A 16142-nucleotide genomic window follows, 5' to 3' on the forward strand; every position below is an offset into this window, starting at 1 on the left:
ACTATTTTGGCAAACCAGATGTAAATTTAACATTCAGTTCGCCTGAACCAGTCCAAATCAGCTGAATACCACCCCTGCTTTTGGGGGTGTATGAATATATGTTATTAAAAAGTTTGTGACATGAGGCGATTCTGAATTTCATAGTTTAATTTGGAATTCAAAGCTATTAGGTGATGCATGAATGGACTGGCTGATTAAATGTGTTCGTCAATCTTGTCACAGATTCAGCTTCCGTATAAATATGCAGGTAGTCCTTGACTTACAGCCATTCATTTAGTGACCGTTCAAAGTTATTTTAAAAAAGTGAAGTATGGCTGTTTTTCACATTTATGACCGTTGCAGCACCCCATGATCAGGTGATCAAAATTTGGGTGCTTGGCAACTGGCATGTATGACAGTTGCACTGTCCTGGGTTCACATGATCACCATTTGTAATCTTCCCAGCCAACTTCTGACAAGCAAAGTCAATGGAGGAAGCCAGTTTCATTTAATGACCATATGATTCACTTAAAGACTGGAGTGATTCATTTTAACAACTGTGGCAAAATAGTGGTAAAATGGGACAAAATTCATTTAACTATGTCACTTAGCAGTGAAAATTTGGGGCTCAATTGTGTTGTATGTTAAGGACTACCTGTATCTTCCTCTTACTACATATGCATGGGAGACACCCAGGTCCTTTCAAACAAATTAAGCAAAGGTCAGTATTAAGATCAAACTAACCTTAACTCACCAATTTTTAAGCCTCACCGTGAAAAGGAACAAAATATTGTGACACACAAAATAACAATTTCAATACACTTTTTAGTGGTGCACTTTCAGGGACGGGTTCATAAGTCACAAAAATGGGAGAGGTGTTCATTGTCCACCTGGATTAAAGCACAACACAAAGAAACTGTCACATAAAACAAGGCTCTCCAAATTTGGCAACTTTAAGACCCGTAGGACTTCAACTCCCAGAATTCTTCAACCAGCCATGAATTCTGGGAATTGAAGTCCACTAGTCTTAAAGTTGCCAACTTTGGAGACCCCTGACATAAAATATTGAAAACATGCAAACATTAGTTATAGCTAGCATTTTAAAAAGGCCTACATTTTCCCTGAGTTTCCACTAGTTGTCGAGTTACTCTTTCCAACACTCCCAGTTGTACAGTACACTAATCGTGGGATAAGAAAAGACGTTATTCTATTGAACAGTTACCGATGAAAAATAAAAAAAGCAGATTAGAAACAATCACTTCTTCTATGGAAAGGAGGAAAACAGAGGGCTCTTCCAGGGCTCTTAATTGGAACTAATCCTTCTCAATTGTTCACAAAAGGGGTTAGAGCTGAGCAGTAAAGTTGCCAGATTTGCCAACGCATGAGTGTCTACAGACAAAAAAAGGATAACAAAGAGAAGCAAAAGGATTGTCCAAATTGAAAGAGAATGAGCATTAAAATGGCAAGTTAAGTTCAACAGCATACACAGAACTACATTGGCACAAACATTTGTAACCACGGATACACTAAAACTTCTGACAATTGAGCAGAAATTAGACTATGGCAGGCAAGGCATTGTAAGAGAGGGCAGAGCGGTTATGAAAAAGTGAATTTTAAACTGGGGATCATTAGGAAAGGTCCCCCTCATTATTATTTAGAGTAAAAAGAAAAGTGTGTTTTCATTTTATTGTAGAAATTTAGCTGTCTTGTGCACTTCAAGGCTGATATGAAGACAAATAATGAAATAATCAATAATACCGTTGTAACAACTAGTATCTTGATGAACCTAGGAATCTGGTAAACTTGATTCAAAAAGAATATTGCAGAGTTGGAAAAAAGAGTTTAAAAATGGCAATCAAAAGTGGTCATGATTACTTGGGTTTATGAAATTTCCTTTACTAAAATGATTGAGATCCTAAATTCCCTTTTACAGGGCACGTATTTGTAAATTGTATTGATATGAATAGTTAGCTTCATCATCACCTCTGTCACAAAACTTTGCACAACTCCTAGGGAGCTTTGTTAAGAAGAAAAAGCCAAGATGAGCACAAAAAGTGAAGACAGATTTTGAATGTCATTATGATTGCCCTTTCTTTTTGTATAAAAGAAAACGGAAGCCTAAAATGGAAGAGCGACAATTGGTAAGCAATGAGTATTCAACCTCGGGCAATCCTTATGGCGTTCCTCCTGCCACAAACTTTGCTGAAAGTGGGAGAATGTTCCCCAGAATCCAAGCTACGAATGGCACACCATTGAGCAAAGCCACTGCTGAGAACCCAACCAATTTCTACAAAGGAGGAGCTGCAAATAGAGGCTACGTTCCTGAGCAAGATTATAGCAATGATAACGTGAGTGGCCGTTTCAGGGGAAGTTTAAACATGAATATGGCTGAGATTATATTTTGTGTGTGTGTGTGTGTGTGCGTGTGCGTGTGTGTGTAATATATAGGTGGCTTCTATTTTTTTTTTCTCAGGCAGGCAGAATTTCCCCAAAATCTAGGTTCCTATCTTTGCAGTGGCATGAAAATCTGCATGGTGAGATAAAGCAGATTCCATCCTTTCCAATAAATGGAAAGTATGTTTATTTTAGAAGATAGCCACTTTGGCCAGTCTCCCTGCATTTTCTGTTTGTCACACATTCCTGTATCCTTGATCTGTTGAGCTGCCACTGACAGGGCAGTCCCAGGGCTCTGAGCAGTAACTAAAAACCCTCATTTGGATTTATGTTGTGTTCAGTAGCTAGAAAGCATCATGAAGCTTCTTCTCTGAATGTCTGGAACAGGGACAGCATCTGTATTTGGAAATCAACATCCTAGATGTTAAATGTCTGGTTTCCTTGCTGCAACCAAATTCTCTGGTTGGCTTATTGCAGGGGTCAGCAACCTGTGGCTCTGGAGCCGCATGTGGCTCTTTCATCTCTCAGCTGAGTCTCCCTGTTGCTGGTTGGCTCCACAATGGATAGGGCTTTTAGTTAGGATAGGTAGAGGAAAATGGACACTGCAGTAGGAGGAGACTATGGTGGGGGAACCGCCATAGAGTCTGGTCGGCTCCAGAATTGAATGGGGGGCTTTTGGTTAGGATCTTTGTGGCTCTTTGAGTGTTTAAGGTTGCCGACCCCTGCCTTTTTGTATTGCAGAGATGCACAGCTTGAGACCTTTGGTTTGCAGGAGGATTTAGTTCCCATCCCACAAATCTACAAATAGGAATTGTAATTAAATAACGAGGGATTATTTATTCTATTGATAGCATCATTGAATGTATAACTTGGGGAAAAAACATGGAGATCCTATCACAACTATTTGGCTGGGGAATTCTGGGAGTTGAAGTCCACACATATTAAAATCATCATGGTTGTGAACTGCTCTAATCTAAATTCCTTGTCTATCACAGGAACCCACGACCACCATAGTAGTTTTATTTTAAATTAACTACTGCTGCATTCTTTTAATTTTGACCCAACTAAATTAAATTACAGTGTAAATTTTTGTCCAGGGCTGTTTACTTGTTCAATGTGAGTCCTAGCATGGCACTCAAAGTCTAAAGTCAGTTTTCCTTTTTCTCTGCAAAAATAGGCAGCCCTATTAGAATGCTTCCTCATGAGCTATGGCTAGTCTTAACAGGGAATATGTATCCCTGAAATTTAGAGAACCAGCAGCACTGGATCATGAAATGCAGATGATGTTAGTTTTTAAATAATGCTGCAGTACAACTTTGCATAATTCTGTCTAAAATTTTTTTGAAGAGTGATAGTTCAGTTTAGTGAATTATTTTCAAAGGATTAAGATATATGATTTTGTTGGGGGGCGGAGGCGTCAAAAATTTGTAGTAGTAATAATAATTTAAAAGTTCAGCACATGTCCCCTTGGCTAAATTATATTTCCCTTGTTTTATTCTTCATTTCTAAACAACCAGTGGCTAGACATGGCCTCCAGATACTGAGTCCAGCTGAAGAGCAAGGAAAAATAAGAACATCTGGCCAACATGGGCGCTGCCATGGAATCAAAATGCAATGCTTCTGAATTCTCCAATCACTTTTCAATATCTCAGAAAGACTTTACAGCTACCTTTTGTAAACTACTCTAGACCTGCCGGTTAATGGAACTTCAGCTCTACTTGCTGTCTTCCTTAAATGAGGTGGGGGGGTGGAGGGGTGGTGGCAGGAAGAAAGACATGGAATGTGCTGCAACCCTACAAGCTGTCATGGCGTTAGCATATCTTTGATCACCTATGTGTTATCACAAAAGAAGAGGCAGTCAGGAAGAGGGGAAAGAAGAATAGCTCCCTTTAACCCAGAGAGTTTCTTAACCGGAGTTTGATTGTTTTTCATGTTTTGAAATGTTTTGCTAGTTTTGCTAGTTTCTTTTTCTTCACCTACTCCCCTGCATAAAACACGCACTTTCATTTTTCTCACTTTCAAGCCCCATGTTGCATTCAGTCAAAGTCCCTTGTCCATCCCAATTTCCACGTTCAAACACTTTTGAAGTACAGACACACATGCTCTGTGTGTATGTGTGTACTGGGGGTTTAAATGTCATGTAGATGGTTGGAAATCACTGCTTGTTTGCACCCTGTTCAACCTGCTGGTATGGTATGCTGGCACTGCTTATTGGTATGGTATTCTAGTCAACGATGAATTGTTTGCAGAGGTTTGTGAATTTCTGTACTGTGGACTTTTAATTTTGTGAACCACCAGGGAACCACCATCTAGCTGTGCAGTTAGTTTCCCAATTTTCCTACTTTCTTACAATTTTTCTTACAGGTTACCTATTTTCCCAGGACTTAGGCATCCTTTTTTGTCAGAATTTGGCATCTCAGTCCCATTTTTTGAATGAAATGCACATGGATTGTCAGAGAGAGAAATACATCTTTAAAAAAAAGACTGTTCTTACACTTTGTTTCATTATAGAGCTGGTGAATGGAAATAGATATAACTGGTATTACAGCCTTCTTAGAATTCTAGAGGCTATCTCATAAAACAATTTCTGAGTGAGAAAAGAAAAAAATGACCTGTTTTCTACCCATCAAATGAACCCCTCTATGTCACAACTCTTGTGTGTGGAAGACATTCAGTCTTCTCACTTGTTCAACAGTTCCTCTTCTGGTAACCTCAGCTATTACAGTTGTGCAAATTCTTCAAAAGAAATCCTTTAGAAAAGCAAGTATGAAGTGCCCTTTTTTCAGACTATTAAGGCAACCTTGTTTTTTTCTCCCAGGAATATGTGGCTGCTTTGGGAGCTCTTCCCTGCTGCCTCTGTGTGTGTGTTCATGGACAGCCCTTTTAATTCACTGGTGTGTGTGTGTGTGTGTGTGTGTGTATGTGTGTGTGTGTGTTCCTCTTTCAAACTATTTGCCCTATAGCCCTAGAAGAAACCATCATTGTGGTTAAAATGCACGGAAAATCAGCGTGGTTTTGAAAAAGCTGCTAGGTAAGTTATATCCACAAGATGGTGCCCCAACGTTGGGCTACAATTCTAGTCTACAGACTAAACTGTGCTTCCCTGATTTATAAAATCCCTTACACAGGAGTGTTCTGTTTTGTATGAAACAAAATAATTCCTAAGATACAAATATCTAAAAAGATCTTGCAATTTCTACAATCTAAGTTTGTGATTCAATTTAAAGAATTAGCTTGCTTTATTTAGGGTTGGTTGATATTTATATGGAATATATCAAGGTGTTTGTGCTGGTTTTATTTCTGATTGATTATACCACTTCAGCTTAATTGGCCTATGGTCTTTGATTGCTTGTGTCATTACAAAACATCACCATGACCTCTTTTTGTATTACTTTCTACCTGATTCTGGAATCCTACTTGCATATTACTCTAGGAGGTGCTCATCTACTTGTGCTGTCAGAGTCTGCTGTCTATTTCTAATACTTTGCAGGGCAGGACAAGCTTCATTTTAAGGGGAAAATGAATAGGAGGAATATTTTAAAACTGTCTTTCGGGAAGAAGTGCTTTGTACAATAACATTCCAGTTTTTTTGAAAAGTCCATATGCTCTGTCTCCGGAATAAGACAAACTTTTAGGTCAATGAGCATGGTTGGCCACATGCATCCTCACAAAATGGCCACCGCAGAGAGGCACAAAATGGCACAACTCACTGTGGTCACTTTGCTGTGGCCAACCTGCAATAAATATTATCTACTACTAATTCTTCAAGTTTATTTCCAAAATTTGAATTTTATTGGGTTATGCCATGTGCATTTGTCCCAAAGCAAGTTGACTCGTGGCAAGCTGGCACAACGAGATGGCCATGGTAAGATGGCGGTGCCGAGTTGACTATGGCAAGATGACTACAGCAAGTTGGCCACGGTGAGTTATCCTAGACCTGAAATACGCGTGCTTATTCACAAAGCGACTGCCTCACAGGTTCAGTTTGGGCCCAAATATCCATTTACCCTATGACTAATTGGGAAGATTGTGCTCTAGCTCAGGGGTTGCCAACCGTTTGGACCTCAGGGACCACCAAACTCATAATTTTAAATCCCGCAGACCAGAGACCCTGGGAAAATCCCCCAAAAAGTCTGCAGGAAAATTCCCCGCCATGTTTTCCTAACGATCAATCATTCTTTATTTGGGATCGCATGATACCTTATCCAGCTCTGTTCTCAAGGGGAGGTGGGAGAGAGAAACTTTTGGCTTCATGCAAGGAAAGCAGCAGAAGCAGCAGAAGTCTTTCTTTCTCTCCCCCAAACTCCGCCAGAAATGAGTCTTTGTCACACCAGTGCAACCTCTTGGACCAGGATGCCTTGCAGGTTCCCAAAGACTAATTTCTGGAGGAATTGGGGGGAGAGAAAGACTTTGCTGCTTTCCTTGTATGCAGCCAAAAGCAGAAGAAAGAAGCAGAAAGAAGCAGCCCGGTGGCCAGGCCAGGTGCATGAGGCATGTGGGACAAGTTTCCCCCCTCCCCCCTTCCCCCACTTGTTGTTCGCAATGCGATGCAAGACTTGTGTTCCCATGGGCCATGTGCGTGGCACAGTCTTGTGTTCCCGTGCAGCCTGGATTGATTGCTTTGCGGGGTGCTTTGGGGGTGACATTTCTCTGCAGACCACCAAAATTTCCTCGTGGACCACCAGTGGTCCCCGGCCCACTGGTTGGCGACCACTGCTCTAGCTGCAGTGGATCGAGATATTGTCCTCTTTTTGGGGAGAATGATGGGACCCAGACTCAGAGGGATACCCCTGGGTTTATTTTATTTATTATTTATTTTATTTTTATTGATTGATTGATTTGATTTGTCAATCACTTACAAGATAATAGGTATAAGTATAAACATGAGTAAGAATACAGGAAATAGGTACGAATAAAAGGAGACATTTGGACAGGGATGGGAGGCACGATGGTGCACTTAAGCACGCCCCTTACAGACCTCTTAGGAATGGGGTGAGGTCAATAATGGATAGTTTAAGGTTAAAGGAGTGGACGGTTAGAGGATGTAACAACAGAGTCAGGGAGCGCATTCCAGGCATTGACCACTCTGTTGCTGAAGTCGTATTTTTTTCTGCAATCAAGTTTGGAGCAGTTTCATTCCCTTCTCTGCCCCACCACAAGCTGGAGAAAGAAGCGGTTCCTGAAAACAGCAAAGGCAGAGTTTCCTGATTGGGCCTGAAACTCAGACCTTGTGCCCCAAAGCCATGGAAAAGTAAAACGTAGGATAAAACTGGAAAACAACATCACCCAGTGTTTCAGAGGCATTTTATTTTATTTTTTTCCATGCTGCTTTGCTAAATTGCAGGCCTTTATCTTTGTTCCAATGTTATGCCTCTTCCTTCAGTTTATCTGCTGGCAGGTTAATGATTATTCGCGTTGATAGGCGGGCCTCCTCTGATTAGGTGCTGTCTTATTACTCCTTAAGCCCTAGCATGGCTTTCATTGATTAAAATAAAAATATATGTGGGGACTTGGACAAACATCATGTTCTTCAAGGCTACTTAGGATTAGTAGCCCTCTTTAGAAGAAGAAAACTGGAGCCAGAGATTGAACAACCTCTTCCTGGGGAACGGAAAATCTCCCGCTCGTCCCCATCCATATTTCACATGAATAAGAGACCTGATCAATTTGGGAAAAAAGCTCACCTTCTTTTTCTAATTTAATTCAGTCACTTGATAAGCTGCTTTTCTTTACTAAGACAGAAAAGGACGTGAAGCTAGAAAATGCAGATAATAAACCAATCACGTCAGACTAATTCATATTTGACCAATGTTGTATATAATACTGAAACATTCACCCATGCACACCCCTTCCAACCATCAACTATGTATTGCATTTTGTTGTTCAGTCGCTAAGTCATGTCTGTCTCTTTGTGACCCCGTGGACCAGAACACAGCAGGCACCCTGATCCACTATCTCCCAGAGTTTGCCCCAATTCATGTTTATTCCATCAATGACCCTATCTAACCATCTCATCCTCTGCCATCCCCTTCTCCTTTTACTCTCCATCTTAACAGATAACAGATAATCAGAGTTGGAAGGGAACTTGTAGGTCATCTAGTCCAACCCCCTGCCCAAGCAGGAGACCCTACACCATTTCTGACAAATGGCAGTCCAATCTCTTCTTGAAAGTCTCAAGTGATGGCGCTCCCACAACTTCCAAGGCTAAGGTGTTCCATTGGTTGATTGTTCTCACTGTCAGAAAGTTTCTCCTTATTTCCAGGTTAAATCTCTCCTTGTTCAGTTTCCATCCATTATTCCTTGTCTGACCTTCGGGTGCTTTAGAAAATAGCTTGACTCCTTCCTTTCTGTGGCAGCCCCTGAAATATTGGAAGACTGCTATCATGTCTCTCCTGGTCCTTCTTTTCATTAGACTAGTCATGCCCAGTTCCTGTCACCGTTCTTCATATGTTTTAGTCTCCAGTTCCCTAATCATCCTGGTTGGTCTTCCCTGTACTTTTTCTAGAGTCTCAACATCTTTTTTATAGTTATTTCCCAACATCTGGCTCTTTTGTCCTTTGGGTGGCCACAGTATTTCAGCTTCAGCTTCAGTATCTGTCCTTCTAAAAGGACAATCAGGGTTGATCTGGCATTGACTGATTTGATCTAATAGTCCAAGGGACTCTCAAGAGTCCATTTTCAGCCTGGCTGGGAGATGAATAGTTGTCTGCCACATCCATTCATCTCCGCCCCCTGCCTTTTATCCCCAGAGCTAGGGTGGGGCAGCTGTGGCTCTTCCGTCCCAAGGATCGGCCCACAGATTTCCACTGCTCTCCTCTCTTCTGCAGATCCACTCATCAGGCACTGGACCCAGCTGTTCCTCCTCTTCCTCATCAGCCATCTCCAGACCTGGGGGCTGTTGACTTTCCAACTGAGGTCTGACAGACGGCGCAGTCTCTGCTCCCCCACTCCGACAGCTACATTCCCTCTTCCACCTGGGAGCTCTTTGATGCTGACCCTGACTTCCATGCCTCCTCCTGCAAAGAGTAATATCTATACATTTCTCTATATTTCTCTATATTTCGTCTCTATATTTCTATCATCTATTTACCTACCTACCTATCTAACATCTCCTGTCTCTATCTATCTATCTATCTATCTATCTATCTATCTATCTATCTATCTATCTATCATCTATCTACGGTATCTATCATACTATGAGAGAGCCCTCAACTTACAACAGTTCATTTAGTGACCTTTCAAACTTACAAAGACGCTTTAAAAAGTGACTTATGACAGTTTTTCACACTTACAACACTGGAAGCATCCCCATGGTCACATGATCAAAATTCAGACACTTGGCAATGACTCATAAATTTGAAACGCCAGGTAAGGAAGCCAGCCTGACAAGCAAGTGACGATATTAGTCTGTATTTTTCTTGGCAAGCAGGATTATTAAACTGTTCCTGATTATGTTAAGTCAACAGCCTGGCTTAAAGCCAGGAATCTATACACATTCAACAATACCTAGATGCCTCACAGAGTTTTGATATTTGACTTTAATGACCAGCAACTCATGAAACTGTGAGTCCTTGGGGTAATAAATGGAGCCTCAGGTGGGTCTTCAGAACGACATCATTCCTATGGAAACAGGCAACTTTCTAGCTCGCTTGGTTGAAGAGGGAGGCCCAACGGTTTTCGTTCCATTGTGTTGTGCTGGTGAGACCAAGTTAATCTCTTTACAAGGCTGGGTGAGGGAAGGGGAGGCGATCGATGCAGCTAAACGGAGAAAGGTCTGGGGTGGAACAATTATGGGTCACCTACATTCCCCTCCTACGGATGGCCTAAAGCATTTAAACACACAAAAATCAGTACAGTATAATTTATATTTTAATACAGGATTGATTGCAGTTTAAATGCATTCCAATGCTTAAGAAAGATTAGAAGATAAATTTAAAAAATGGTTAAACCAGGAAACAGATTACTAGGAGAAAAGGAACAGAGAAAAAAAATAAGGTTCCTAGTATGGGGTAAAATGTCATGAGTGTGATTTAAATAACTATCGGAAACAATTAGATATCTTACATTTTAGACAGATTTTCTATATCTACCGTATTTCCCCATGTATAAGCACCCCCTTTGTATAAGCCACCCCCAATTTTTGGACTGTGAAGTTTTGAAAAAAATATTTTATTAGAGAAACAAGTTATGAAGAAAGAAAATTTACAAAGAAACAAAATTCGACGTCTAGATCTACAACTTCGGTCATGACGCCGAAAGCGGTGCGGGCGACGCTAGCAATCTCACGCATCGAACGAGAGTAGGAACGAAGCATTCAGGCCGATGCCTAGCGTATGCATTTCTATCGCGTACTCGCACTCGTAATCGTATCGTCACTTACAATTTTTACAAAAAAGTATAGCATACTGCTGGAAAACCAGTTTATTCCTACTTTATTATTTTATGCATTTTTCACGTATAAAAAGTGTACCTGCTTTGTATATGCCACCCCCCTACTTTTTGGGCTTGAAAATTTTGGAAAAAAGGGGTGGCTTATACATGGGGAAATACGGTATATTATATGACTATATTGTACATCTAGCCTATCTCATGCTTTACAGAGAGTGTGATTCAACAAACTAAACACAAACAGTGGTTTTCTACATCATATTATATCTACAATCTGTCCACGCACCCACCCATCCATCCATTTACTCACCTATCCAATATTCTTATTCATATAAGCAAAATAAATACAATGTATATTAGAACTGAGCAAAAATTTCCTTCAGTTGTCTTGTGAATATGGCTAGCACAATGCAAAGCAGCTGGCTGACATAGTTCAGCCTAGCCTCATAGAGTTGATGCTTATGACGGTGACACCCTCTTGGATACCCTCTTTGATTCCCAAGCGTTGCCTCCAATGCTCTAAACATGAGTCGACTGTGCTCTCTTTATACAAACCTAATGGATATATGGAGACATCATCTGCAAACTTCCCTTGCATTATTTATAGAATCTAGAGAGCTGCCTATGTCAGTCTTAAGACATAAGGTAGCTCACAATGCAATACGTAAAAAGAAAATATAATAAAAATCATATTACAGAAAAGCTGAGGCCCCTGAAAATTTCAACCCAGTTGCACCACACATACAGCATGATCTGCTAATAATCTGACCCAGTGCTTGGAGGAAAGACCACGACGTCTTCATTGCTCAGCAGGGGTTTGGGTCATCTGGATCTCAAGCAAGATGTCCTTCTAAAGGGCAGCATCAGGAGGCACACTTCCACAATGCCACTAGGTGGCTGTGTTTCAGAGAGGAGACCCAAAGCATACACACTTTGCCACATCCGGTGGAATGAGCAGATAGAAGGCAGCCCCATACATAACATGGTCCTCTGCCAATAAGGTCTTCATAGGAGACTACCAGCACCTTGCATTGCACCTGATGGCTTATTGGGACCAATACAGCTTTGTGAAGCAGAGGTGTTATCTGATATACCAAATTATTTGTCCCAAATTATCTGTAGCTTCCAAATGTTCTCGAAGGGCAGCTCCATAAACAGAGTATTGCAATAGTTTAATCAGGAGGTGATTTGGGCCTGAGGTTCCCCAAGAAGGGCCTACCAATGTAGGAAGAAGTATCGATTCCAGCACTGATACAAGCGTTTTACAGCTTGCATGATGAGAAAATAAATGTTAACTACTTGTTACGCACAAAGCCATCCACCACCATCATCAGGAATGCTTCTGAAATTGTTGTCTAGATGGCTGCTGCCCCAAAACTGTACCAGAAGCTGGCAAAGAGTTTTGAATGATTAAAAAAGTTTATTAGTAATTTTTAATACTTCTAGGAATGTTCTATCAATAAACCCCACCTACAGATAGGTTGCTTTCCTCTATTGCAGAATATTAGAATTACTCCAGTGTTTCAGAATATTCTAATGTCACGCTTTAAGTATTTTTACAGTTTCAAACAAAGCTACAAATTGGCTCCACAGCAGAGGTGCTATTCAGCAGGTTCTGACCAGTTCTGGAGAACCGGTAGTGGAAATTTTGAGTAGTTCGGAGAACCGGCAAATACTGGAGATTTCACAGTATCCTCCCCCTGCTACACCCACCAAGCCACAGAACCAGTAGTAAAAAAAAAACTGAATCCCATCACTGCCCAGGCATATGTAATAAATGTCCAGAGAGCAGAGGGTTTTGGTGTGTACAGTTTTCCAGGTGAGCCTTCGATGAAAGGTAGAATATCTGTAATTTAGGGCTACCATTTTATTGGTTGAGCTTATGTATATAGTGTATACCCACACAAAAAAGCCCTCCTGGCTCCTTGGCAGCCATTTTTGCTGTTTATGTGGACATGGGGGGAAGTCAGGGGTGGTATTCAGCAGGTTCTGACCTTTTCTGGAGAAGCAGTAGCGGAAATTTTGAGTAGTTCAGAGAACCGGCAAATACCACCTCTGACTGGAGATTTTACAGTATCCTTCCCCTGCCACACCCACCAAGCCACACCCACAGAACTGGTAGTAAAAAAAAAATTGAATCCCACCACTGCTCCATAGGCAGAAATTCTGAGCCTCGGATAAGAAAACACCATTTCTTAATGTTACAGTACACATAGTCCTCGACTTACGACCACAGTTGAGCCCAACATTTCCATTGCTAAGCAAGACAGCTATTAATTGAATTTTGCCTCATTTTACGGCCTTTACTTGCCACAGTGGAAGTGAATCCGGATTCCCCATTGACTTTGCCGGCCAGAAGGTCACAAAAAACGATCACATGACTCTGGGGTATGGCAACTGTGGTAAATACGAGCCAGTTGCCCAGCGTCCGAATTTGGATCACATCAGGGATAGGATCCGACTGGTATAACTACCGGTTCTGTCGCTCTGTGTCGTGCGTGCATGCGTGAGTCGCGTGAGTGCAATTTACAACCTGCTGAACTGCCCGGACAGCTGAGCAGCTGCTTTTTCAATAGCAGCTGTGTCGTGCAAAACAGCTGCGGTTGAAAAAGCAGGAAATAAAGGTCAGGTGAGAGCCTGGGCAGGCGGGTGGGCCATAACAGCAGCAGACATAGAATCGGCTCTATGTATGCTGTCTGCTGCTCTTCAGAACTAACAACCGGAGTTGGAGGACAGAACCGATAGAATCCCCCCTTGGATCACATGACTACAGGGATGGTCAGTTATAAATCACTTTTTTCCAGTGCCGTTTTAACTTTGAACAGCAATAGCACTTCACAGGGCTTTCACAGCCCCTCTCTAAGCATTTTAGAGTCAGCCTATTGCCCCCAACAATCTGGCTCCTCATTTTACCCACCTCAGAAGGATGGACGGCTGAGTCAACCTTGAGCCTGGTGAGACTCGAACTGCCAAACTGCAGGCAGCAGAAGTAGCCTGCAATACTGCATTCTAACCACTGCGCCACCAAGGCTTATGGTCACTAAACAAATGGTTGTAAGTCGAGGACCATCCGTGCTCCAGACATTGTGGCTCCAACACTGGAGGTTTTGAAAGAGATTGGACAGGCAAATGGTATATAAGGCCTCCTGCTTGAGCAGGGGGGGGGGGGGGTTGGACTACAAGACCTCTCAGGTCCCTTCCGACTCCGTTATTTCTACATTCAGCACTGCCTTTCCTGCGGCCGCCATGCCATTCCCATCCATTCTGACCCCACTTTAAAAAAAAAAGGCGGGGAGAGGCCTCGCGTCAGGGCTGCAAAGAGTTAATCGCTGCTGGACGCCGATTGGGCGGGCTGGGCGGAGATTTTTACCATTCAGAGCCCGGGCAGCAAGAAAGTTCAGGAGTTTGGGAAGAGAGTCCCAGCCAGAGAGCCCTCTAGGAAAGGAGGGGAAGGGGGAGGGGAGGCAGGTTGAGGAGAAACAAACGCAGCCCAAAGACAAAAACCCCATCCCCAAACGATCCAGGCGGCAGAGAAGGAGGCAGTTGCTGCTTTCAAGGTCCTGGGAGATCTGCCTGTTTTCAGGCCGTCCCGCAACTTTGGATTCCCTGGAGAGCGACCGGACAAATTCGCCCGGGACGGAAACAGCCGGACGATGTGAAGAAGCAGCCAGCGCCGATCTTCTTTTGCCTTATTTTCCTCCTGGCTGGCTGGCTGGTTTGGACTCGGCGGCCGTAGAGACAGTAATGCTTAGGATCGCGCCCGATCCAGCCGCCCACCCGATCCGTGCCTCCTGTCGTGGCAGCGGTGGCCTTTGTTAAACGCCGGGCTTTTCCCGAAAGCTTTTTTAGCCTCCGCTTCTGCCGGCGGCGATCGTCGTCATGGCCCTGGGGAGGGGGTTCCCGCCGTACGCCGCCGCCGCCTGCCTTTGGGTCCTCTCCTCCTTTTGCCCCAGCGTGACAGGTGAGTGGAAATCAAAGGGGACTTTGGGAATATATTTTATTTCTCTCCGGGGATGATGGGGGGTGAGTGGGGGTGGCGACAAGGTGTCATAGTTGTGTGAATCTTGCGTGGGGGCAAATGTGTCAAACGGCCGCCTAATTTACAGTCCGAGGTAAAGGATAACTTTATTTTTATTTTGGGGATCTTGATGCTGCTTTTCGCGGCAGGCAGGGTTTGGGGAAGAGGGGAAGAGAAGGGGTTAATGGAAAACAGTAAACGTAGCACGTGTAAGAACTCCCTGTAAACATACCAGGGTTTCGATAGCAGCAGCAGCAGCAGCCCAGAAAGTCAGTAAATAGATGGACGATTATTCAACACACACCCCTTTCCCTCCAGCTGTATGGTCTGGGTTCCTTCAACTGCACTTGCACAGGATGGATCCAGCGGCCAAGAGATTTTGGAGGAAGCCCGCTTGCTTTGGCTCTAGTGAGGGCTGCAATGAAGAAGTGGCTAAATGGATTGATTAAAGTTTGCCAAAGTCTTTCGGATTGATGCTGCGGGAAATAAAAGCTGAAGAAATAGAACCTGAATTGGTAGCGGTGCCTGGAGAATAAACATGCCAAGCTTTTAACAGAACAGAATGACAAAAGTTGGAAAAGGGACCTTGGAGGTCTTCTAGTCCAACCCCCTGCTTGGGCAGGAAGCCCTATACCATTTCAGGCAAATGGTTGTCCAATCTCTTCTTAAAAACTTCCAGTGTTGGAGCATTCACAACTTCTGGAAGCAAATTGTTCCACTGATTAATTGTTCTAACTGTCAGGAAATTTCTCCTTAGTTCTAAGTTGCTTCTCTCCTTTATTAGTTTCCACCCATTGCTTCTTGTCCTTCCCACAGGTGCTTTGGAGAATAGCTTGACTCCCTCTTCATTGTGACAGTCCCTGAGATATTGGAATACTGCTATCATGTCACTTTTAGTCCTTCTTTTCATTAGCGATACCCACATTTTACAGTACCCTGAAACTGTAAAAGGTGCACAATTTTCCTAAACTTCTTTGCAGAAAACCAAACATGAAAATATGATGGATCTATATGCATTCATGAAGCCTTTCATTATAGCAAAGGGTGACTTCTGTGTGGTTTATATCCCACTTCTTATACTTCCAGAAAAGCTGTGCATCACCAAGTTACTTCTGCAATATGAGAGAAGGCTGTCTAGTGTCCCCCCGGCCCAACTGAGACAAGCAGACGTGGGTGTCATAGGAGTGTTTATGGTCTTGGTTTGCTGATATAGCATTTTTAAAAGTGTTTATAAGGCAGTTAGTGATTTTGAAATAGCTGTAGCTCAGCCTTCCCAGTGTGGCTCCTTGAGAATGCAGCTTGCAAGATGTGCAACAATGTGCCAGGTTGGGCAACATTTCCATAGATGTCTAGGCTGGTAATA

The 16142-nt window shown here is 42.7% G+C and overlaps 2 protein-coding genes across 2 annotated transcripts in view; both read left to right on the forward strand.

Annotated features, from left to right (window-relative positions):
• The window catches only part of MUC13 (mucin 13, cell surface associated), a 29213-nt gene extending 23938 nt beyond the window's left edge, over nt 1-5275 (forward strand). Inside the window, exons 11-12 of the mRNA XM_026707869.2 lie at nt 2087-2327; nt 3891-5275. Coding sequence (XP_026563654.2) covers nt 2087-2327; nt 3891-3917 — 268 coding nt within the window. The 3' untranslated portion in view covers nt 3918-5275. The remainder of the gene's footprint in view (nt 1-2086; nt 2328-3890) is intronic.
• Nucleotides 5276-14132: 8857 nt separating this feature from the next.
• Nucleotides 14133-16142, forward strand: part of ITGB5 (integrin subunit beta 5) — a 77731-nt gene continuing 75721 nt past the window's right edge. The window contains exon 1 of the mRNA XM_026707946.2: nt 14133-14722. Within this exon, the coding sequence (XP_026563731.1) occupies nt 14641-14722 (82 nt within the window). The 5' untranslated portion in view covers nt 14133-14640. The remainder of the gene's footprint in view (nt 14723-16142) is intronic.

Source organism: Pseudonaja textilis, chromosome 1 (genome assembly GCF_049901715.1).
Source record: "Pseudonaja textilis isolate UNSWEBS1 chromosome 1, rPseTex1.2, whole genome shotgun sequence".
NCBI lineage: Eukaryota > Metazoa > Chordata > Lepidosauria > Squamata > Elapidae > Pseudonaja > Pseudonaja textilis.